At 34.4% G+C, this 25,001-nt stretch overlaps 1 protein-coding gene and 1 non-coding gene across 6 annotated transcripts in view; one reads left to right on the forward strand and one right to left on the reverse strand.

Moving 5' to 3' along the window:
* LOC125067624 (furin-like protease 2) overlaps positions 1 to 25,001 on the forward strand; it is a 260,136-nt gene that overhangs the window by 179,588 nt on the left and 55,547 nt on the right. For 4 of the 5 annotated variants that reach the window (XM_047676310.1, XM_047676314.1, XM_047676311.1 and 1 more), the window contains one exon: positions 1,701 to 2,005. In XM_047676310.1, the coding sequence (XP_047532266.1) occupies positions 1,844 to 2,005 (162 nt within the window). In that variant the 5' untranslated portion in view covers positions 1,701 to 1,843. Of the gene's footprint in view, positions 1 to 138; positions 263 to 1,700; positions 2,006 to 25,001 lie in introns of those variants that run through there. The other variant, XM_047676312.1, reaches the window with a different exon arrangement.
* On the reverse strand, positions 23,015 to 23,096 carry Trnas-gcu. Its single transcript has one exon. It is a non-coding gene; the product is annotated as a tRNA-Ser (tRNA).

The following is a 25,001-nucleotide window of genomic DNA, read 5'->3' on the forward strand; positions in this document are numbered from 1 at the left end:
ATATTAGAATTCCGCGAACCTTCTCTGGCGGAGACATCGTGGCTTCGAGCTCTGACATAAACGTTTAACGCAAAGCGCGGAATCCGCAGCGCGCCGCTCTGCAATATTTCCAACCGTTTTATGTTAGGTACATCGCATACTTTAGTAGTTTAGAGCTAACCCTTGTGCGAGTTTGTGTTCAAAATGCAAGTTTATTTTTGAACCCCTATACGAAACGTGTGGTTCAGGCCATCACAAGTTTTAAGAGATTAACGTTTCTTCCGTGAGTATTTTGTTCTAATTTCATTGGTACGTTAATATTACATATTTCAGTTTTTCTTTTTTTTTTTCTTCTCCTGTTGTAAAACATATACAGTGTGTTCATTTATGTGACATTTTTATTTAAGTTTGTGTTGTGTGTGTGTTTCTTTTTTGTTGTTATTAGTTACATTACTGTTATTATTAACACATGGATCTTGTCTCTGCGACATTTAAACGATTTTTTTTTAGTTTAAAATGATAATATAGTTTAAATTCTGTAGACGTGTTGCTTATTCGGAAATTTCTCGTCTCTCGAGGTCTCATTTCGTCTGTTAATTCTCTCTAATGTTTAGTTTCGTCCTAAGAATGAGCTTCTGCGTGGCCCGTGACATTTATAGCGAAACATTTCTTACTCTTGTCTCCGCGTCGGTTGATATCTTGGAGCCGACTTGATATTAAATTCTTGATTATGTAATGTTTAAATATTACTGTTTGAAGTAATTATTACACTTTTAAGGATGTCGACGCTTATGTTAATGTTACTGTAATAATGAACTAACCGTTTTATATCCGTGTTTTTCTATTACAATATGGAACGGTAACATTTTCTAAATTTGAAATTTCATTAAACCCTAAAATTTGTTTTTAGCGACTATGAATTATTGACACAAATGCCTAAATAAATAAAGGAATAAATAAATATGTATGTAACCTTCAAATTGTTGTAACTTATGATAAATTCAACCAATATTGATAGTACCTAGATTGCAGTAAAATAAACCACTTATTTACGTTTATAAACTTAGAGCCGTTTCGTAGATTACCTTTTGGTAAATACGCTGAAAAAGGATATTTGCGCCGTAAGAAATATTTTTTAGAGTGCCAATATGCTTCCATCGTAGGAATTAAGATGCTAAATCCTTTATGTTTGAAATAATATTGGCTTTTGAGCCCTTTGAATCGAAATCAGCAAACTAAGTATTTTTGTTTGCCAGTAGAATTATCATTGACGTGAGCGTGGTCGAGCTTGCGCACACTCCCTAGGATCAGTAAAAACTTACCGCGGCCGACGGATAAATTTACAAATAAAATTTCATAAATATTTTTGATATATTCACGGTCAGGCTTTTCATACTTCGCCCGCGTGGCTTATCAGGATTATCTCGGGATTTCCTCTCGGATTTTTTTTAACTTGTTCGCATTTGTGCGTTCGCTTATTGCGTTTTATCTGGCGCGTGATTTGCCGCATCGCCCGCCTGCAAATATGTTTATCGTGCCCTAAATTCCTCTCAAATTTATGAAGCTCGAGAGTTAAAAAATAACGAACGTGAAAGCGAGCTGCCGCTATGGGACCTACCTCTTTATTAAATTTTAATATCCCCTCGGCCTCTTTGTGATCGCGATCGTTACAATTAAAACGCTTTCGCGCGCTATGCTATAACTGACGCTTTTGGTTACAGGTGGTCGAGCGATGAGAACATATTCGGAACGGATCTTCGTCTGATTTATGACGCGTTGAAGTGTTGAAGCAAAATCGAGTGGACGAGTGAGTCGGTTCGTGAGTGTGCTAATGTTGTGATCGAGTGCTCGCAAGGTTTCTGTCATGGTGTTGTCATGGCGCGCGCTGGCTTTGCTGGCAGCGCTGCAGGTGTGCGCGAGTGTGCGCGAGACGACGTATCACAACCATTTCGCCGTGCACGTGCCCGCTGGCGAGAAACACGTAGATGACATCGCCAGAAGACACGGCTACGTCAATCATGGACAGGTAAGATTCTGATTTTGTATTTGTGAGGTATGTGAGAAAACGCCTTAAAATACTAAGTTTTAGAAGTCCGTATCCAATATGTAGCCTCTACAGAACCAAATACTTTACCGGATAAATTAAATGAATACTTTTATTCTTAAGATTTCTACAAGAATTATAATAGCACAGAATTATCCTTAAGAGTCCGATTCAGACGTTTGTTTTTTTGTCTTTCATCAAAAAATATACATAATTCACCCACACCACCTTAGCTATATTGAAGTATAGAACTGATGCTTTCATTATGATAGAAAAGCATTATTAATTGAACAGTGGACTTGCTATTTTCAAACAAAATAATATTTATTCAGAAAATATCTACGACATAAGCTATACAAATCATTGAGGAAAGTATGCTAGTGAAAATTAGTCTAAGCTCAACTTGGTATCCTGGCCTGGCCGTCTGTCAGCGGCCGTCCAATTAAGTTCTCTTCGTGATTAATGACTGCAATACCTAACTACACGAATTACCTCGACCAGAAAATTGTTCGTTGAGAAAATCGGTATGTGTTAAGAGTAATGCTAGCGAAATGGAGAAAGATTCAATTATGTAAATTGTTAATAATATAATTAACATTATATATATCTAGCTTGTATGATGTCTAATTGTAACTTACATCTGAATTATGTGAGCTATATTCCCTTTCGTTTATATATACTAAAAAAATCGGCGAATGTCGGTATTCTCACATTAATTTTTACTATATTTAATATCTTGTTAATGGCCCTCAACTTCATCTCCTACTGGGGAAAAGTCTGGATGCACCACGATGCTCCAATGCCTGTAGATAGACGAAATTGTGCCTGATAAAAAGTTATTTAACGAACGAGATGATAATTTACAAAGGCAGTTAAGGCTCGGTGTTGAACCCATAATATTTAAATAAGATTCACCTGTTCTAACTCACTGCTTAAGAATTAACTAACAAATATTAAGCAGAATTTATTATTTAAAAAAATACTCGTGAGTATTTTAAGATAAGATTATATAGTGTGGGTATTCATAAGGTTGCCTTAGAGTGACAAAGGAACGAATATTATCTGCCAGTACTAACTGGCACTGTTGTAAGAAAATAGTCCTGATTCTTCGATTCTATACGAGAATAAAGCTTTCACAGATCACATTTCTAACATTTCCTGTCGCATTATCCAACGCTCCTTTGTGTTGGACTCAGAACAACGAATAATAAAAATGGTAACGAACATATTCATAATGAATAAAAGTAACAGATTTTTCGTAGTATATTAATATACGAGTATATTATGAGAAAAAAGTTCGAAAATATACTTATCGATAATATACAGGAAATCACTGGTCGTTTGATAAACGATGACGATAAAGACGACAATGATTTGACCAAAAAACACTGAGTACTTAATTTATGTTTATAATTAATTTAGTGTTGATTCGTAAAGGAAGACATGACGAAACATGCTTGCGTTGCCACATATGTATTCCCTTAACTGCATTCACTGCCTCGTTAGTATAGTAAGATATAAGGCCGCAGATAACGAGGTCTTAGGTTCTAAGGCTGAGGTTTGAACTGTGATGATAAAAAAATATTGGGCTCTTTCTGGCAAAACAACTACTACCCTGCTTCGGAAACCTCGTAAAGCTGTTGGTCATGTGCCTGAACTCTTTCAGGTGTCGGATTCGATCGTTCAAGAGAGTGAAGCTGTGTGAGCACACACACATTTTTGCACTATTATATGGTTCCTCAAAAGCAAAAGGACGTACACATGCTGTTTCTCCTTTTAAATGAATCACTTCTACAATATTTATACTCTGAGATGTTATATGATTCTATGTCTATATACAGCCGCTCATTGTTTTATTTTATTCAGTAAATATTGGATAAAGACTGGTCTAGACTTTTATGGGGCTTCACCGTTTTTTTTTATGTTTATAAGGTAATTCTAACCATAACAAAGAAGGAAAAATCTACGTTCACTTTACAAATATTTATTAGTATGTGATTAAGTGTCTAAAAAAATAAGTTCGAGCTATGTTTCTACCTCAGGGTAGGTAGGAGACCTGAATTTTTTCGTTAGTCCATTGAAACGAGGGCCAAAATTTCTTAGAGGACGCAATTTTAATTATGGAATGGTCAATACAAACTTAGGGTTAAGTGTAATGTAAGTACTTGGCCGCCATCTTGAAAAAAGTAGTGAAAACGCGTTTTTCGCGATATCTCGAAAACTATCAATCTTAAAAAAATTGTAATAACACCGAGTAAATATACCGCGCAGTTGACTAGTCCCCAGTGGGAAAGCAAATTAACCATTATTATTAATTATTTTATTAACCATTATCATTGTAGAATAAGCTTAACATTAATCAATTAAGAATATAAGCCTTTATTATCATATTCCATGTTAGATTTGAATCTAAGGGTAATTTTATTTTAACGATTAAGCGTGTGGTCGATAATTTGCTCTCATTTGGACACGTTTTCAATTCTATGGTAAATCATAATAATTATTATTTACAAATATATAACCATTTTTGATATACTTATATACATATATATGTAATAGTCTGTCGAATTACATTTAATAACATTACGAACATATTACATTTCGCTGGGGAAGCGCTTTCAGTCTAAACAATAAACCCGTTAGGTATCCAAACACTTGGCAAGACATTCAGTCCTGTGTTTGACGTGCTTCGGTAAATCGCCTCCGAGAGCCCTTACCGTCTCGCTACTATCTACACTGTGCTTATATAAGCATAGTACATACACTTATATAATATATATATATATTTCAATAACATACAAAGGAATATATAAAATAAATATACTTAGTTCCCGTTCTTATTTGTTTTATTTCTGGTATATATGTGGTACTTAAATAAAAACATACAATGGCAAAGTAAATAAAAGTGGACAGCTTACCTATCTCTTACAAGAGATAACGGAGGCTTAAGAAACATTGAAGATTATTTCCTTAACAAATATTTGTCGTCCGTTCAATGTTGATAAAAGAGTTTTAGCCTAGTGGTTAAAACATTTTTTTTTTTTTTTTATTAATTATGTAGGCGGGCGGTCAAACGGGCGACCACCGCCCAAAGACATTGCTGTAAGAAATATAAACGATGCTTACATCGCCAATGCGCCACCAACCTTGGGGACTAAGATGTTATGTCTCTTGTGCCTGTAGTTAAACTTACTCACTCACCCTTCAAACCGGGAAACGTCAATATTAATTAGTTTTGCTGTTTGGCGATAGAATGTATGATGAGCGGGCGGTACCTATCCGGACGGGCTTGTACAAAGCCCTGCCACCAAGCATGCTACATAGAATAAATACATAACGTGCACCAACACAGGTGTACTATAAATTCTCTCTCATTCAATTTGTTAAGACAGTAGATCAAATATTTCTGTCCAACTTCTTGCAGTACATCTTGAAAACGGTCAACGAGTGTATTTTACCGAAGAAAATATTCTCCAAAGAGCATTTGAGACACCGAAAACGACACTAACTGAATTCTTTACATACATACATCATTACATTAGCAGCCCGTAAATGTCCCACTGCTGGGATAAAGGCCTCCCTCCCTTTGAGGAGAAGGTTTGGAGCATATTCCACCACGCTGCTCCAATGCGGGTTGGCGGAATACACATGTGGCAGAATTTCGTTGAAATTAGACACATGCAGGTTTCCTCACGATGTTTTCCTTCACCGCCGAGCACGAGATGAATTATAAACACAAATTAAGCACATGAAATTTCAGTGGTGCCTGCCTGGGTTTGAACCCGAAATCATCGGTTAAGATGCACGCGTTCTAACCACTGGGCCATCTCGGCTCTCAATTCCTCTGAATTCTTTACATTATGTCAGAAATCTAATGTATTCTTGAATTGATTTAATGTATTTTAATTACTGAGCCACAGCAACGCATGGCTGGGTCAGCTAGTAAATATATATTTTAAAAGAATGATATCAATGCCCCAATTTAAGGAATTACTAATGTCCCTATTTACCCCTCTTTTTAAGCTTATCACTTGTGTTAGGTTAGGTTAGGTTAGAGGGTACGACAATAGTCCAAGGGTTCAGAATCGATCCTGCGACTTTTTACATCGCTAGGCGGCACGTAAGCCAATGCCCTATTGACGCTATCCGTAAACTTTATGTAACGTATAGTTCGAGACAAGACAGGGTAACTCAATTTTTTAAAATTGCGCTGGTACTGAAAATTATAACTATTTTATGTTAGCAGAACATCCACCTCAAGAGTCCACGGTCTGAGAACACAATTGAGGAAATGTTTCCTCAAAATATATTACGATAATACCAAATTTAATACAAAGCCAGGCCTTCCACTACGACACGATAACATAGATAAGAGATAACACACAAAGTTTCATATTTATAATATTATTGAGATAAATTTAACGTTTGTTTTAGTCAAATTTAAAATAATAATAACTAATATTTACGAAAAAATATTTGGGTTATCCTTTATACGTGTATATAATACTTTTGCATGTGTCTGTATTATTGTGTGTATGTGTGTGTTTTTAATATAATTTGCTAAGTAAACATACGATATGTTATACTGAAATTCATCTTGTAATTTTACGACAAATGTGATTAATGTAATGAAAAAGTTAACAGCTGTCTGACGTGATAAGTAAAGTCAATAACAACAGTAGCTGAACGTACACGAAAAGTTTCTGAAGTAAACCGCTAAACGTGATATTCGGTTTTCGTTCCAGCTCACGTAGTGTCGATGGTCCTCAGCCGCTGAACCCATTCGTTTTGTACTCGATGTACCCAATCGTGGTACGTTGTGTCCGAGGGTAACGTATTGGACGATCCCTGGCACTCGAGCGATTTCGGGTTAAGGTTAAGTGGACCATACGAACTTTGGTTTTTATGGGATCGAACGTTTTAGGCAACAGTTCAATACACGATTTGACTGTATGACGAAAACGTGTTCCAAATTTGAATTTGTTTTAAATTGTTCGCAATTTAATTCTCAATACTTTTTTTTATAGCAAACAATTAGCGTTTTTTCTATACACTTTTTATTTTATGGGTATTAAAAAACCGAATATGGTCATTATAATGCAATAAACGCTTTGAGTGTATATTGTGGTAGAACGAAGGTAATTATCCAGTTAATGACTTGAAAAGAAATTGTTGATATCGTGGAATGCGTTACGCCCATTTAATATAGTTCCGTAATTTTTAGTGACGCGATGCAAGTGTGTGCGGTAATATGTTTGTTAATGACGAGCTCATAATTGGATATCGGCCATGATGACTAATTACTGCGTAGGAGGTTTTGCATAAGTATATGCACATTACACATTCTCTCTATTTCCTCAATCTCATAATTGACTGATATTGCAATACGCTGAAGAGAATACAAACACTGGACCAATAGCTTTACGTACTTTTCGAGGCCGCGGAAATGGTAAACTTCCAGCTTCCTAATATCGGGCTGTTTCTGAGAATATCATAATAGGCAAGACATAAGTGACTTCCACCGCCCATGGACATCTGCAACACCGGGGGGTTTACAGGTGCGATGCCGTCTTTTCAAAAAGGAGTACGCTCTTTTCTTGAAGGTTCCCAAGTCGTATCGGTTTGGAAAAACCGCTGGCGAAAGCTGGTTCCATAGAGTGGTTGTGCGAGGCAGAAAATGTCTTAAAAATCGCGCCGTTGTGGATTTTCGGACATCCAAGTGGTGTGGGTGATATTTTGAATTTTGTTGAATGTTAATTGTTTTGACCAAAAGAACCAATTCGAGACCTCGTTATTCGAAGCCGTATAAACTAGCATCTAGAACAACGAGGCCATTTAATCACGAACGAACGAAGTGTGTTATTATTATATGAAAACCGTTTCATAAACAGTTTCAAGAGTATTGTTTATGCTTTGAGAGACCGTGTTTCGTTCTCGCACAATGGTTCATTAGCGCGTTAGCGGCACGACTTTATGTTACGAGTATAATCAAACGCTTGTCCGACGTGCGTTCTCCGATGACGTGTTTGTACGTTTGCGTTGCAACCGTTGAAATTCCATGTTTCCTTGCAATTTCAAACTTGTTCTGATTCGTCCGATTTTCGGGGTACCAATTTTGGAATCTCAACGTTATGAAGTCGCCAAAACTCGGTTTCGTATTTACGTCTGTGTGTGTGACTTCATATACATATATTGTTTGATATGAATTTCTCTGTTTCGGATGATCATTTCGGTTCACATTTTTAATAAATGTACATATAAAGTAAATAAAATTATTATAAAGTATTATTTGCTTACTATAAAAGATTATCAAACTCGGACAATTAACGAACTGTGTAATGGCCCGCAGTGGATAATAGATTCAGCTCGTGACAGATCGGTCTTTGTCCATCTGTGTGCCGTCGGTCAATAACGTGATCAGGGTCACGTTTACTTCTTACCATTATATTCTTACTAATCGTACTCTTTGAACTTCATAATTAATACGGTAAATATTAAATTAATAAGTATTCTGAACAATAACAAAGTCTGGAGAATCATAATATAAGTTACTCTAACTGTTACTTCGTGATTATAAAATCATACGTTACCAATTCAGATAATATAATTATCGATACACAATATCCAATTAAAACGTAATTATATAAACATTCGGTTTTGTAATAGGAAACATAAAGACACCGTCGCGACGCGCTGCAGACGATGGCGTCTCCTTTGAGATACGAGTACGTAATGTAATATTCCATTGAAAAGCAAACAGTGACAGGTGTTCTCAAATCGGTATGAAAAATGCGCCGCCTGGAGAATTACCTAATGGAGGTATGTGTCAACGGATAGAAGCACGAATAGAGTTTTCGGATTCTTTGTGCCCGTAATAAGCACCAAATATGCCAGATGCTCCGGGAATTCTCTGCCCTAGCGCTCCATTTATCATGGACGTATGTTTGTTATATATTTCTACGTTAAAAATGTTTCTCATTGTGCCTTATAAAGTCGCAATAGAGTCATTCGGGACGGAAGGAAGACGGACCTTTCCTGTAGCTTGGACCCTCGGGAAAAATTAATGAGAAAAGGGTTCATTAGAAAACAAACATCTGCTAGACCATATAGTGTATAATTTATGAAAAGTGGCTGTTTTCTTTGTTTACACGAATTCTAGAGACAAAGCATATTTGTACAATTTCCTCTACAATACGTTTTATACAACAAACGACTCGTTTAACTTTCTTGGGATAATAACCTTTGTGTGTTCAGGCATGAGAACTAAAATCGCATATATTGCCGCGTTTTGTAACACCTAAGTAAGATAAAGGTTGCTCGGAGCCTCCTGAATACTTTCAGCAGTTGCTCGTTGTCGTTAAAGTTTTCAGAACAAAGAGCAATTTTTAATTACAAACTTGGCGGATAAAGTATTTTGAACCTTTCGCGGCGAAGGTTTTCTTTTGTTTGGATAATTTAAAAATATGTTAGATACTATTTAAAATTAAAGTTAGTCGTAGCTTTTATTATTATTCGCTTTTGAATACAGTTTATTTAACGAAAATAAGAAATATATAAATGTATTTATTGTGACAAAGAATCGGTACGAGTATTCAGAAAATAGATATCAACTAAGGCTTTGATGATCTTTTCTGATCCTAACCCCAAAAACAACATATTTGCCTTTTTACGTAGCGGCTGTTCTACGTTCAACGAGATATTTCTCACGAAAACAAATAGTATGCCTCTTCTAGGATAAAATACTTTTTCAATATTGTATTAGATTGCGTACGAAGAAATGAATTTTTCTTTTTTTTTTGTTTCTTCCTTTGTTTGATAAAACCTCAATAGTACTAATGACTACACGGGTCAAGTACGAAATCTGATTAGGTGGAAAGGTACAAAGATTTGCCGTGGCTGTTATTATGTTCGGACGCAGTCGAATAATAGGATTAGTGAGTGTCCTCGAAAATGGTTAATGCGTATTCGTTAAAACGTCTAAAACAGCAGAACTGTATTAGAAGTGGCACGTCTTCACACTGCTTCGAAATTATTGTTAATTATATTTATAATGGGTATCAAATGGGCCACCTGTGGTAATTAGTCTCCTCGGCCCATGGACTGTAAGATACATTGTATTATTACCAATACCATACCATACCTTGTATTATTACCAATACGCAAGTGTATTTAAGAACTGTTGTTTTGTTCCTTGTACTTTTGATTACACTGATATAAGCTTTGCCGGCAATTTATTTGTGGTGTTCTGTGATAATTTTGTAACGAGATATGTAATTATAAAAAATAATGAGTTTCGGTTCTTCTACGGAATCGGTGATAGATTTTTTTCCTAGACAGTCAATAAGTAAGTGTAATACTTTTATATTGAATAAATATTTTTAACTTTTAACTTCGGTTTACCTTCTAAATTCGTGACATAACTTCTTATTTGATAATAATGTTCAGTGAGTAATCGTTATATAGTATTACTTCTATGGAAACCTTTATTTCAATAATGGCGTATGTTTCATATTTAAGATATTTTGTGTTATATATACTTATTATATTTTAAATCTTACGACGTACTTTAATGTAATCTTTTAAGTTTACTCCTTAAACAGTATGTCTCTTTTAGTTTAGTTTCCTCTGTGGTCCATGATTAGGCTGTGCGTGGTTGGACAGTGAAATGCGAAAAACGAATTTAACACTTAGGCCATTAGTGCGTCCATTACCTCTGTGGTAAGTAGGTTTACTGGACCATTGTAGCTGAATGGTTTTAGTATGACGTACATTAGTAATTGGATACTGTTTAAAGATAATGATTGATTTTTTTTTTATATATAAAATTTGTATTTGGTTGATCAAATAGACCACGTTATGGTTTGTGATCACCAACGCAAACAGGCAGTGACGCTGTACGAAATTTTAACCATTCGTTACGTCACCAATACGCTACCAACCTTGGAAACGAATTTGGTATGTCCTCTGTTACACTGGTTACACTGGTGGATATGTGATGGTAACTTAACTGAAAGTTGCGGGTTCAAAACTCATTACTAAATATACTTCATAAGAAGTGCGATTTCAAACTAATTATAATCTTAATAAATATACCTCCGAGTACAGAACTCCCATTCAGATGTAGACTAATGAACTAAACTAATTAATAGTCGGTTTATCCCTGTATACCAATATATATTGAAGCTCGCTTAGGCTTACTTAATCGTACATTGAATGCATAGTTCTAACATATTGGAGCGAATTCCTGCAATTCCGCGTGTAAGCGTTCGTGTGTATATATTTAAGAGGCGAAATTCAAATAATGTTAAATATTAAGACATTAACGAACCATATAATCCCCGTAAGTATTTAATTAGTTTAAAGCTCCATATTGTTTACATTAGCAGCCTGTAAATTTCCCACTGCTGGGCTAAGGCCTCCTCTCCCTTTGAGGAGAAGGTTTGGAGCATATTCCAACATGCTGCTCCAATGCGTGTTTGTGGAATACACATGTGGCAGAATCTTGTTGAAATTCGACACATGAAGGTTTCCTCACCATGTTTTCCTTCACCGCCGAGCACGAGATGATAATGGAAATTTAGATAGATAGATTATAAACACAAATTAAGCACATGAAAAGTCAGTGGTGCCTGCCTGGGTTTGAACCCGAAATCATCGTTTAAGATGCACGCGTTCTAACCGCTGGGCTATCTCGGCTCTTAGCCTTGGATCGACTTATATTCATCTGAAAACGTTATTGAATGGGGACATACTGCAAAGATGTATACCAACGTAGTTACTCTCTTTCTCCAATTTAGGTATTTCGTCTTGTTGACAGGCAGTCTGGGTAGCTACCCACGCTCATCATATATTGTACCACAAACAGCAATACTTTCTATTGTTTTGTTTCGGTTTGACGGTTCAGTGAGGTCGAGTATCTAGATGGGATGAATACTACAAGGGACATAACAACTTAGTTCCCAAGGTTTGTGTCGCATTGGAGATGTTAGAACGAGTTAAAATTTTTAAAGAGCCCAATGCCTATAAGCTGTGGTATCCCGCCTACCACTGTCATAAAAAAAAATGATATATTAATTAAATACAATTTTAAATTACTGTTTATAGAATATACCTTGTAGAAATTCCAAGGTATAATAGTCTAATGTTGTTATAGAAACAAATATCTTACCCCAGAATGATGTTTTGACATTAAGTAGGAATTTTGGTATTATAAATTTACGAATATAGTCGATGATATTTACTGTTAAGTTCCTTTATTAATCATGAAAATCGAATCGTTCCATTTTAAAATCCGTTTCGACGACTTGAATTTAATCGAACTATTCAAAGATAGTTTTAGGCGTGTTTCGGAACATTGCTTAAGCTTGCTTTGATCCATGTTAACTGAATTCACAATCAATCTAACCAGAATTAATCTTGTGTGGCGTCTAAATAAGAATAATTCATATTGAGGATTTATTGATATGTGTATCACAGATTTAAATGAACATAATTCTTTCAACATTAGAGGCAATATATGTATTTTTCGTTCATTATATTTGAAATAATTGAACATCATCCTCCTGCCTTTATTCCAATTTTACTTGCGGTCGGCGTAGCATGCCTTCTTCTTCCATACTTCTCTATCTGACGTAATCTCATAAGTAACATTATTTCTAGATATATCGTCTTTCACACAATCCATCGTTTATTGGTCGTCCCCTACCTTTGTATCCATCCACGTCCACGCTCAAGTTACCTTTTGAAGTAATTGAACAGCGATATAATTACCATTTATATAGACAATGTTTTAAATTTTAAAAAAAGCCGGTCAAGTGCGAGTAGGACTCAAGCACTGAGGATTCCGTATCCTATTATACATATATATAAACAGACACTGATGTAACAAATTTACAGCTTTCTAGCTAAATTTCATGGTTCTAGGTTAAAAGGAGGTACGGTGCCCCGTAGAAGGTATGCCGCGGCGGCAAAAGGCAGGCCTCTTCTTCCCCGCCATCACTGTCTATTCGCTTGTGTGTGCTTGCGAGTTATATTTTTTTTTTTTATGGCATTGTTTGGCGGACGAGCGTATGGGCCACCAGATGGTAAGTGGTCACCACCGCCCATAGACAAAGGCGCTGTAAGAAATATTAACCATTCCTTACATCACCTATGCGCCACCAACCTTGGGAACTAAGATGTTATGTCCCTTGTGCCTGTGATTACACTGGCTCACTCACCCTTCTAACCGGAACACGACAATACAGTGTACTGTTATTTGGCGGTAGAATATCTGATGAGTGGGTGGTACCTACCCAGACGGGCTTGCACAAAGCCCTACCACCAAGTAAAGTTATATGTAATATTGTAATAATAAAATAAATATGTTTATTTAATTATACTTACGTTTCATTTTAATTTATTTCAATAACTGCCAATTATGATATTTTAAATAAGCTGGGCGTTATTAAATAAAATATACAATTACAGGGTCTTATTATAATGTATACACAAAACAGCAATTAAAGCCTGAATTATTAAGCATTTCGCCATTAAAATATTTAAAAAAAAATTATCTACAACCGCTACTAGTGGTCATAGTTAGTTAACGTGCACGAATATATGATGTATATTTGTATTTAAAAGAAAACCATTTATCAGAATGATATATGAATGTGGTTTTCCAGTGGAAATTTAGGTGGATATATTTTAAATAATAAGGTGTTTCTTTATTTAGCATATTACCCATTTTATGTAAAGGCATGAATCTTGCCGAGATGGCCCTGTGGTTAAAACGCGTACTTATTACTGGGTTTGAACCCGATGATTTCGGGTTCAAACCCAGGCAGGCACCACTGAATTTTCATGTGCTTAATTTGTGTTTATAATTCATCTCGTGCTCGGAAGTGAAGGAAAACATCGTGAGGAAACCTGCATGTGTCTCATTTCAACGAAATTCTGCCACATGTGTATTCCTCCAACACGCATTGGAGTAGCGTTGTGGAATATGCTCCAAACCTTCTGCTCAAAGGGAAAGGAGGCCTTTAGCCCAGCAGTGGGAAATTTACAGGCTGCTAATGCTAATGCTAATGTATGAATCTTGCGTTTAATGAAATTTTATATAATCTACTCTTATGACGTTTGATTGTTTAACGTTCACATAAAAATATATATATATATAACAGTCGGTTTTTGGTCTGCATTGAATGACATTTTTGATATGATAATTATATTAGCACAAATAACGAACACTTTAAGAGTCGACCAATTAAAACGAGCGAGTCGTGCCATCACAACCAATCGCCATCCATATTCCAATTGAAGAAGCAATAAGTATAAATAAACTTCAGATCAATGCACTACAAACAGTTCTTGATTAATAATACCATGATTTTAATACAACACTTTTCCAATTTACTCTTGATATAAACTTTAATTTTACTTCCAAACTCAGTCGATATTTCTTCACGCAGTACGATAGATTTCGACCAATGATATCGTGTCAATTCAAGGTCAAAGTTGTTTATGTTTCTATTTATATATTATTATGTAATTAAATAATATGACTAGTGAAATTACAATTTCAATAGAATAAATCAAACATTGATAAATTCACTCACGAAGGCACGCCCCTCTGATAAATTTTTCACCTTGTATGTATGAGTGAGGCTAATACTTACAACATGTTTTAGTTGCGTGATACGATTAAGACAAAAGTAGCGACAATAAAAAAATAAAATATTTGTTAATAAACAATAATAATTAAACAAGCAGCTAACTAACTAAAATTTAATTTAAGAAAAGAAAAAAGACCAAATCTCGGTGTTCGAAGTTTAAATTTTGTATGTTGGTTCAGTTCCGATGATAGTTCATTTTTATGCTAAGCATGACCTTATTATATCCAGGTTTTTTTGCAGACGAAGGAATTCCTCAATGGTCTACAGCATAGACATTATTATATACAAAAGCTTGTTTTTTTTATATAAATTTATTCATTTCTAATAATAAAATACTGGAAGTAAAAGAAATTTTCTCATTCAAGCGAAGAATATAATTTATAACGTTTCAAAATATAATGAAATACGATCGCGTTCAGGGGAAAATACGCTTTCATAGGAAAAGAATTTTGGTAATAAATTTATAATTCAACCATACATCCACAGCATTTTAATTCTCTCTATTATTCGCACGTATAGGTTACCGAAAGCGTTTTATTATTTATTCAAAGCTATACAGTATCGTATCGTGTGAACAAACACAGCTGATTCGAACGCAACATTCGAGCGAAAACATGCGACCATTTGGTATTCACCTAAAACATGCTTCTCGTACTGATGGAAAGCAATATATACATAATTACAAAGGTACAGAGTTGATAATCGATTGTTCTAATTGTTTTAGTAATGATTAAGTGTCGGTATTAATTGGATAGATTATATCTGTTTCGATAAATTCATATAAGGGTTAGTTAGTTCGTTTTTTTTTTGTAAACTTTTTTTTTTTTTTAAATATTCGATTCTGTGATGTTTACTTTGCTGAATTAATATATTGGTGTATTGTCATTAGGACATAATTTGGGAAGAGGCGTAAAGCAACAGCTGTAAATTACCTGGGCTCGTATCCCTTTTGAGGAGAAGGTTAAGCTTTTCTCAACACGCTGTTCAACGTGGGTAGGTGGATACACAGCTACGTGGGAGATTTTCATTGAAATACACATGTAAGTTTCCTCTCCTCGTAAACTGAAATTAGGCACGTGAAAATTCAGTGGTGCTACCCTGGGCTTGAACCCGCTTCAGTTAAGATGCACACTAAAGAGCCACCTGGGGCAAAATATTTATAAATATAAAAAATATAACTTCTGTTAAAGAAAAACTGGAGATCATTGTTTCATAGTAACACATATGACATCACTAGTAAAAATAAATGAAAAGCAACATAATATTGGCGTTGGATAAATGCCCTGACTTAGAAATTAGTTTTAACGCGCGTTACGATGGAGGGAGGGTGTGGCAGGTTGGATACCTAATCCTTATTTGTGCCAATTGTATGATGTAATTTCATAAAAATTGGTTGAATAGTGAAGACGTTAATCCAAAAGTCCACTTTCGCAGTAATACTAGTAAGTTTCCGATCTTAAAATAACAATTTAAATAAACAGATAGTTCAGATCCGGCGTGATGTTTTTCATGTGTAAATTGGTATCGCATGCGTAACGGTAATTTCCCGTGACAAACTTAATCGCCCCTCGGCGTTTTAATCGCCCTCGTATCGAAAATTATCTGTAAGTTTTAATTATACAGCTGATAACGAAGTCTATCGGACACCACTATCTCGTTCATTTATTTACACGACGGTTTTAAAAGCAATTTCGATAATATCAGCTCAGTTAATCATGTGATAATTTGTGTAATATTAAATTCAGTGGAACGGCCATTACGAGCCAGTACGCTATTACTCCTCTAAAGGGATTTTACTCTGATCCATATAAATTGAATATCAATTATGTTTTTTTTTTTATGAGTAGCGTGTTTTGCACGCGAAATATACAACTTAACATGACTAATTATACATGAAGCATGAAGCTTATGCTAGGAGAGAGGACGGTTACAGTTACTGGACTGCTAGTTTAATGATCCCGTGCCCGGTTTTGAAGGAAAGCATCGTGAGGAAACCTGCATGTTTTGCTTTTGCGTATTTGCGCTTACCCATCTGGGTAGTTACCACCTATTTTTTTGATTTATAACCTCGACAGCTATAGTTAGTGTTGTTGTGTTTCGGTTTTAAGGGCGAGCGAGTCAGTGTGACTACAGGCACAAGAAACAGATATAAGGAATGGTTAATATTTCTCACAGCGCCAATTTGCGTTGGTGGTGATGACCACTCACAATCAGGTGTCTAATTCACCCGTCTGACTAACCGTTATATAATAAGTACATGTATAAATATTTCGCTTGAAAAACCAGTTCGCGTTGTATTAGCGCGGGGGAATAAACTCTTTCGCGCGATAAGGCTTAGCCTAGCTGTGGAATATATACAGGCTGTTATAATGATCATATCATCACTGTTGTGATACAGGCCGTGTATTTTGTTATATTATGTGCGGTTAACGGGGAATACCCTCTTAATGTACCCAGAACAATTCGTCGTTTTTTTTTCAGAATTAGCATATTCAATTTGAATTTTGATTGAAAAAAATTGAACGATGATATATTTGTTTACAGATGAAACCGCAATTGAATTGTGTTTTTAACTATATTTCAATACAAATATATACATAGCTCGTACTATAAATATTGGACGAGTTGAATATTCAACGTCGCACTAACTCGGATCACGGAATAACAAATGTTTTTTACGTTCTATCGAAAATAAATTTGGTGCTGCACTTGTGACAAAAATGAATTAACTCGCCTTTGAAATTTTAAATTTACAAGTACCGGACGGGACTTATGGAACAAAAAACGCTTCTTTTTAATTAAATAAAAATTACACTGACACAGGTCGTTTGGACCGAAGTTCATTGTAATAATTTATGACAAAAACATATGGATATATTTTATTTTTCGTTTTATTATATAATACAGTAACAAAGTATACGCAACACTAGGCCAGGAGACACGTCATGCCGTTCGCCGTTACGGCATACGAGGCGGTCCTCCCCAATGAACGCCAATATTAAAAAAAAATCAAAATTGGAAGTTTGTATGGATAGAAGTTTGTTATTTAATTACGTCATGTCGGCATGAAATTTGGCTCAGGTCATTTCGGCATGTGAGTGATAGGTTATAATCTGATATACTTAGTATAGTTGTGTTCCGGTTTGAAGGGAGAGTGAGCCAGTGTAATTACAGGCACAAGGGCTATAACATTATAGCTCACGAGCTTGGTGGCGCATTGGTGTGGTGTAAGTAATGAATATTATTTCTTACAGCGCCACTGCTCTGGGCGATGGTGACCACTTATCAGGTGGCCCATTTGCCAGTCCGTCAACATTTGACATAAAAAAGAAGTATCTTTTTAACCTGTAAGAGTGTACCTAACACCTGCAAAAACATCGGGCGAAACTGAGAAACTAGTGTTCGAATAAAAAAAGGCTATTTTTAATTAAAAAGCAACGTCACGAAATTCGATTAAATTCGTGTATTATTTTTAATATAAATAGCATATAAAACGGATTTTATTTCGAAAATAAAAGCGGTACTACAAAAAAAAATGTTAATTCTGACCCGAGCCTCGTTCCACATGAAAATAAATATACATACCCAATTTAAATAACATGATATTTCAATTAAATACAACAAAAAAAAAATTTACGAGGCGTTTCTCCTCATCCGAACTTGATTGATATTTCAATTCGGATATCTTGAATATTAATTGAAATAAAAGGCCTTTGAATGTTCCTCTGTTGGGAAAAGGGTGTCTCCCATTGAGGAAGGCTGGAGCTCCAGTAGTCGGCTGATAAATAAATATGTTGGTTTCATTCACCGCCGAGACCGATGAATTAAATATAAACTTGAGAAGGCAGTGGTGCGTGTTCGGCCTTGATCCAGCAATCATCGATTAAGTGCCACGTGTTTTCACCACTAAGTCATCTCGGCATAAAATAAGTCTGCCTGTCTATTTGTCTGTCTGTTACGCTTACATCGAAAACACTTATCTGAAATATGGTAAGAAGCAAGCTTGTACCCAAGGAAGGACAAGCCTAAAACGCGTGCGAAGCCGCGTGCAAGAACTTGTATTATGTCATATATATATTGTATGAAATTAAAAACGAAATGACTGATATTTGTCTCAGCATACAATAAGGGTTTAGAATTGTTTACAAAACTGCTTCAGCAGTGTATTCAAGTGTTAAGAGCACGGGAACTATACATATATTGACGAATATTTTAATACATAAAGTACGAATCAGACAAACTTCGGTCGTAAACGGTAAATTTACTGTTATGACGTCACAGCGATTCCCGCCATGACTGCGTTATCATAAAGTATTCATCAAAATTACCAATTTCGTACGATTCCATTATTTAATGATTGTCCTTTTGTTTTTGTATATTATTTTTTTGTTAACGGACCATATTAAACCTTACTGTTAAAACATATGATCGGTTTTAAAATCGAAAATGTACCTTATTCAAATAAGTTACGGGTTTAAATTGAATGTTACAATCATGAGTTCGGAATGTCGTAGCTACCGAATCTCGCAATAAAATTGCCTAGAGAAATATATTGGTCTAAGTTAGTGGTCTACTTCAACAAAAGTAAGTAAAGGTTTCATCAGTTAACATCGCCGTTTCGTTTCTAGCTAAATGCCTTATATTTATATATATTTTTGTCTCACAAGGAACATGTTGGTGGAGCAACAAACATAACACCAAAATTTTTTAATTTTTTTTAACTAGGCCCGATGATCTTTTAAACGTCGTGTTATGTTATGTTAGAATCAAATTAAAGGGTAAAGCTATCACCGTTTCGGAATGTAGATTCGACTGAGCGGATCCCGTAAGGAACTCACTAGTTCAAACTCTTTATATCTAAGGAAGTATTTATTTATTTATTTATTAAAGTGAAAGAAGTATGTACATAACTAGCTATATATACATATATAATAACGTACAACGAATATGTATACCGCGTTTTTATGTCGACTAATATTTGTAAATATAAAACCTTTAAAATAAAAATAAAAATATATATTGATTGGCTTTAAATTTGTATATGTTACTGTAAAAGCTCGAACTAAGGTAAATCTTAAGATTTGCCGGTAAAACCTAAGATTTACCGACATGAGTTGGTAAATGTAAGTATTTATTATAAAGGGACGACTTTTTCGGACTTTTACCATTCCAACCTAAGATTTACCAAGTGAATGATGGTAAAAGTTCGAATCCCAAAGTTTTATGGACATTTACTAATCCTAATCGGTAAATCTTAGGATTTACTGGAAAATCTTAGGATTTACCATAATACGATATTTTACTGTAACATATATACTTTACTTGTTTAGGTTTTATTTATTATTTTAATAATTTTAATAACCTTTTATATGATGGAATAAAAAATAACGAATGCGAATGTTGTGTCGGCCTGTAATGAAATAATAAGCGGCTTCAGACAACAACAGAGGTAATTAGGCTTTATAACTTAAAAGGTTTCTTATCTAACTCAATTTATCCTAAGTAGCCATCCGCGGGGAGGCGTTGTGTAGAGAATTGTTCGCACGCACTTCTTAGCTTCGAACCAAAAATGTATAGTCATTTTTATTCTGAACCCGGATTTCTGTGCAAGATTTGAATTTTATATTAAAAAAGTAAATTCGAATCGTCGGTTTCAATGTTTGTTTATGTTCTTATATGCATTAGCATTAGCAGCCTGTAAATGTCCCACTGCTGGGCTAAAGGCCTCCTCTCCCTTTGAGGAGAAGGCTTGGAGCATATTCCACCACGCTGCTCCAATGCGTGTTGGTGGAATACACATGTGGCAGAATTTCGTTAAAATTAGACACATGCAGGTTTCCTCACGATATTTTCCTTCACCGCCGAGCACGAGATGAGAGATTCACGAGATTTAGAAGCACAAATTAAGCACATGAAAATTCAGTGGTTTGCCTGCCTGGGTTTGAACCCGAAATCATCGGTTAAGATGCACGCGTTCTAACCACTGGGCTGGGCACTATTTTTTTATTTAAATTGCTTTTTATAAGCACTGACAAATCGTTATTTTAAAATATTGGAATGTGGACTTAACGGAATAAATTAACAAAACAAAAAAATATATTACAAGTATAATCGAATAAACTCATAACACAACAATTAAAAGTAATAAATACAATTAAAATTTCTCAATTTTCAATTGTTTTATATCATGAAACAAAATCCTTCTTACATAAACAAAATAATGAATACGCTATGATCCGCCACAAGTTAATGGCGCTCCATTCTGAATTGAATTCAGGTCCTCGATATCTGCAGAAATATAAGCCAGCCACTTCACAAACGAGTACAAGTATTATTTCATGTATTCAAATCATTGAACTGTCAATGTTCGTTCCGGTAATCATCACAATCAGCCGTAATAATCGTTAAAACCTTGAATAATTTATTTTAATCAAGCGAGTTTCTAGTGAACGTTTAAATTTTTTTTTTGTTGCAATACCACTTTTGATGTTAGTTTGATTTTAAATTTCCATTAAATATTTTCCAGAAAAATTATTTGATAAGCGATTATGATATGAGAATATTTTTAACTAATAATTTAATTATGAAACTAAATATTTTTCAAAGGTTTAAAAGTTATAATAAAATAATTTTGCTGCAATCAAGGTTTGTGGAAAGGGCGTATGTACCTAGTGGTAAAATATTAACAGTCCCTTATATCGACAATGCCAAGACCCTTAGCCCGCTGGGAAGATGATCTGACAAGATCAGCTGGCATAAACTGGTGCTCCATAACACAAGACCGACAAAAATGGGCATCTTTGGAGGAGGCCTTTACCCAAACCGGGGTTAATTTATAAACATTTTAAAACATATATTACTAACATCATCTACGATAATCTTACTAATAAATAATATTTTTGTTTTTATTTATTTTTGTTGTAATATTATAACTACCAATTATTGTAAAACAGGAAATAAAAACGCTTATTATTATATCGACAATACGCCACTAATCTCAGGAACTAAATTATTTTGTCCCTTGTACCTGTAGAAATGGTTCACTCGCCCTTTAAACAAGAACACAACAATACTGTTTCGCTATTAGATGGGGGATTAGTGATCAGCGGTTACCTACCGATAGGCTTACAACCCTAGTACCAAGTAAGAACTGAGCTGTATTTATAATTCGTTTATTTAATTTTACTTCGAATAGAGTTGTACCGGAAACAAAGCCATTTCCTACAGAAGTCGGGTCGTGGCTGCGCGCACGGCGTTTGTACGTATTCCCTTAGAAATGACTTGAGAACAGTTCTTGGCAGTATTTTTATGTTATCAGCGTAATGTTTTGTTCGTTCATTAGTTGTAATGTATGTGTTTTAGTATTGCCTGAATTCAATACATATTCAATCAACATTTTGTCTTTATATAAATTTATTCCAAGAATATATTTTTAAGCAATGAGAAATTAACAAATTATAAACTAAAAAAATATTTAATATATTTTTTTATGTACGATATCCAAGGAATATAAAAATTGATTTGGGCGAAAAAGAAACAGTCTTAAGTCCTAGTGAACCTACCCTGACTACCAAACCAGCAAATCAGTCATGCTGCTTAGAATGAGAAGGAATACGAACACACGCACACCGGAATTTTATACACAAAGATATTCAACAAATTTGTATTAAACAACGAAACAAACGATATAGAAAAATAATATTTTAAGGCGTGTAAGACATTGAATAATAAAATGGGTTGAGTTTATTATTCAATGTATTTAAACATTATAAAATTTACATTTTAAACAAGTGGAATATATAATGAAATCAACGATAACATGGAATAAAAACTGTTTATAAAACGGTCGCTCGTTAGACGGTTCTAGAAATAATTAAAACAAAACGATGTTACGTGTTGTAAGATAGAAAACCTTTGAATATAATGAATTAATTGTAAATCAGTATTTCAAACACAGACTAGCCAATGTTACAGCCCGTTTTATACGGTGGACAAAACTCTTACTTTCTTTAGAAAATAAGGTTTTAGAAGAAGGTCTAAGGAGGTTTATCTCCTAATGCTACAGGTTGTTTATCAGAATTCCAATCGACACGTGGAGGTTTTCTCACGATGTTTTTCCTAAACTTATAAGGTCAATGACTTACTTTTTTATCGTTTGTTACTTGTAAATTTTTTATTTATTTAGTGATCGATCTTATTAATTTCCATTTTTTTATTTTGAGTTTTTTTTTTCGTATGCTTTTTAGGTTTCATTTAATTTTATGTCTGTAAAAACAGATTCTTTTAAATAAGCTTCATTATACTTATAATAAACTAAATGATCAAAAATACAATTCGACGAGGATGGGATTCGAACCCACGCGTGCAGAGCACATTGGATTAGCAGTCCAACGCCTTAACCACTCGGCCACCTCGTCATGTAAGTATGGCATGAAATTATAGTACGTTCTCTGACTTTTCTTTCACTTTTAACATATTTGAACAGTTGTTTAGTTAGAGTATCGTTGAAAAGTACCTTTAACGAGACCAGTTCACCATAGAATACGCTAGTTTATGAGACTAGGGATTTTTTTTAGTAAAATTAATTATATCTTGTTTCGTATGAGTGTTATTTTTTTTTATAATGTTGGCATTCAATATTCTCGATAGGTTTTCTATTTTTAAATATTTAAAATATTCCGTTTTTAAATAATTAATAAGTATTTTAAATTGATTTCAATTTTGATTGCATGAAAAAATTAAATTTTCAAGTTTTTGAGTATATATAGTAATAAATTTACATAGAACGTAGATCAAATTTCCGACTTTTAAGGGCAAGGTATTCGGTTCTATAATAAATTAAGATGAATATATTACAACCCGCTTACAATATTAATATTTTGAAACTATTACTATTTAATGGTTTATTTGATATTTATTAATATTGCCTTTTATTATTCTAATATATATATATATATATTAGAATAATAAATTTTCGATTTTTATCTTATTTAAGTAAATCTTCTGATGATTCAAAATTAATCCTTAAAGGCTTCTAGGATAGGGTTTATTTTGATTTTGTTTTTTTTTTCTGTAATGTAATTTGTATATTGATTTCCATGCTAACCAGTGTACGGTGAATTATTGAGTTCGACAAAATGTCCAGAATGTACTTGTAAGCAATACCTGTTGCAATTTTTACAGTTATTTTTAATGACCATCTTAATATTAACTAAACATATATTACATATGAAATAACAATTACTATTAATAATTATTACGATACTTGGAATCGAATTAAATTAAGTTAAGCGGTGGATTTGTTAAGCTATGCTGCGTCCTTTTCTTTCGAATGTCGATATATTTATGACAGAAAAACTGAAAAGTGAGTGTTTTACTTAGTGATAGAGCTTCGTGCAAGTCCGTCTGGGTTGGTACCACCCACTCAGCAAATATTCTGCAGCAAAACAGTAATATTTAAGCGATGTAATGGTTTAAATTTCTATTCTAATTTTAAAGTGTCTATGGGCTGTGATGAACACTACCCATCAGGTGGCAAATTGATCTATGAGATGGAAATAAAAAATATAAACACAACATTCGTGTAATTATTTCTTTTAAAATGAAATGTGTCCTTAAAATAAGGTACGTTATAAAACGGGGAGGGGGGTACTGACTCCGGCTTAATAGGCTGTACAGGGTATAAATTAAGCTTAACTTTAGAATGCAATGTTTTCGTCCATTGCGTCTCATTCATATTCCGAAGAAGTGTTGTAATTATTCACGCGCACCGGGCATATTATGTAAGTTTTAATGAAAGCACGGCTCCATTAGACGCGGAATATTCATTCCCTTGATGACCTCCTCGAATAATAATGCCGGGGTATTATTTATTGTAGCTGGAGTACAATGGTAGCTAAAAGACCCCTTGTATCTTGCATAAGTCTTGAGATTCTTTCCTTTCTGTAAATTCCAATAATAGTGCTGGTTCTAATTAAGTTAGCTCGAATGGCTTTCGTGACGTTTGTAATAACAAGGAATGCTAGGGGTGAGGTAACTGTCGCTTCTAAAAAATCGCCTCTATCGAATTTTATTCAAAAAAATCATAGTATCATATATAATAATCGTATAGCCTACGTCAAATCACATTATATTTTAGCCCTTCCGTACCTACGTACTAGTAATGAAAGGGGGCACTTTTATATATAACTTATTGTAGGATTTTGGGTTTCCGTACCTCTGTCTGTTTATTCCTGGTCGCCCTGAATAATGTCACGGTTTATTTTGTTAGTGTTTGTTAGCGATTCGAGGTTTTTGTTGTTGATTTTTCAATTTTTTTATAT

Source organism: Vanessa atalanta, chromosome 12 (genome assembly GCF_905147765.1).
Source record: "Vanessa atalanta chromosome 12, ilVanAtal1.2, whole genome shotgun sequence".
NCBI lineage: Eukaryota > Metazoa > Arthropoda > Insecta > Lepidoptera > Nymphalidae > Vanessa > Vanessa atalanta.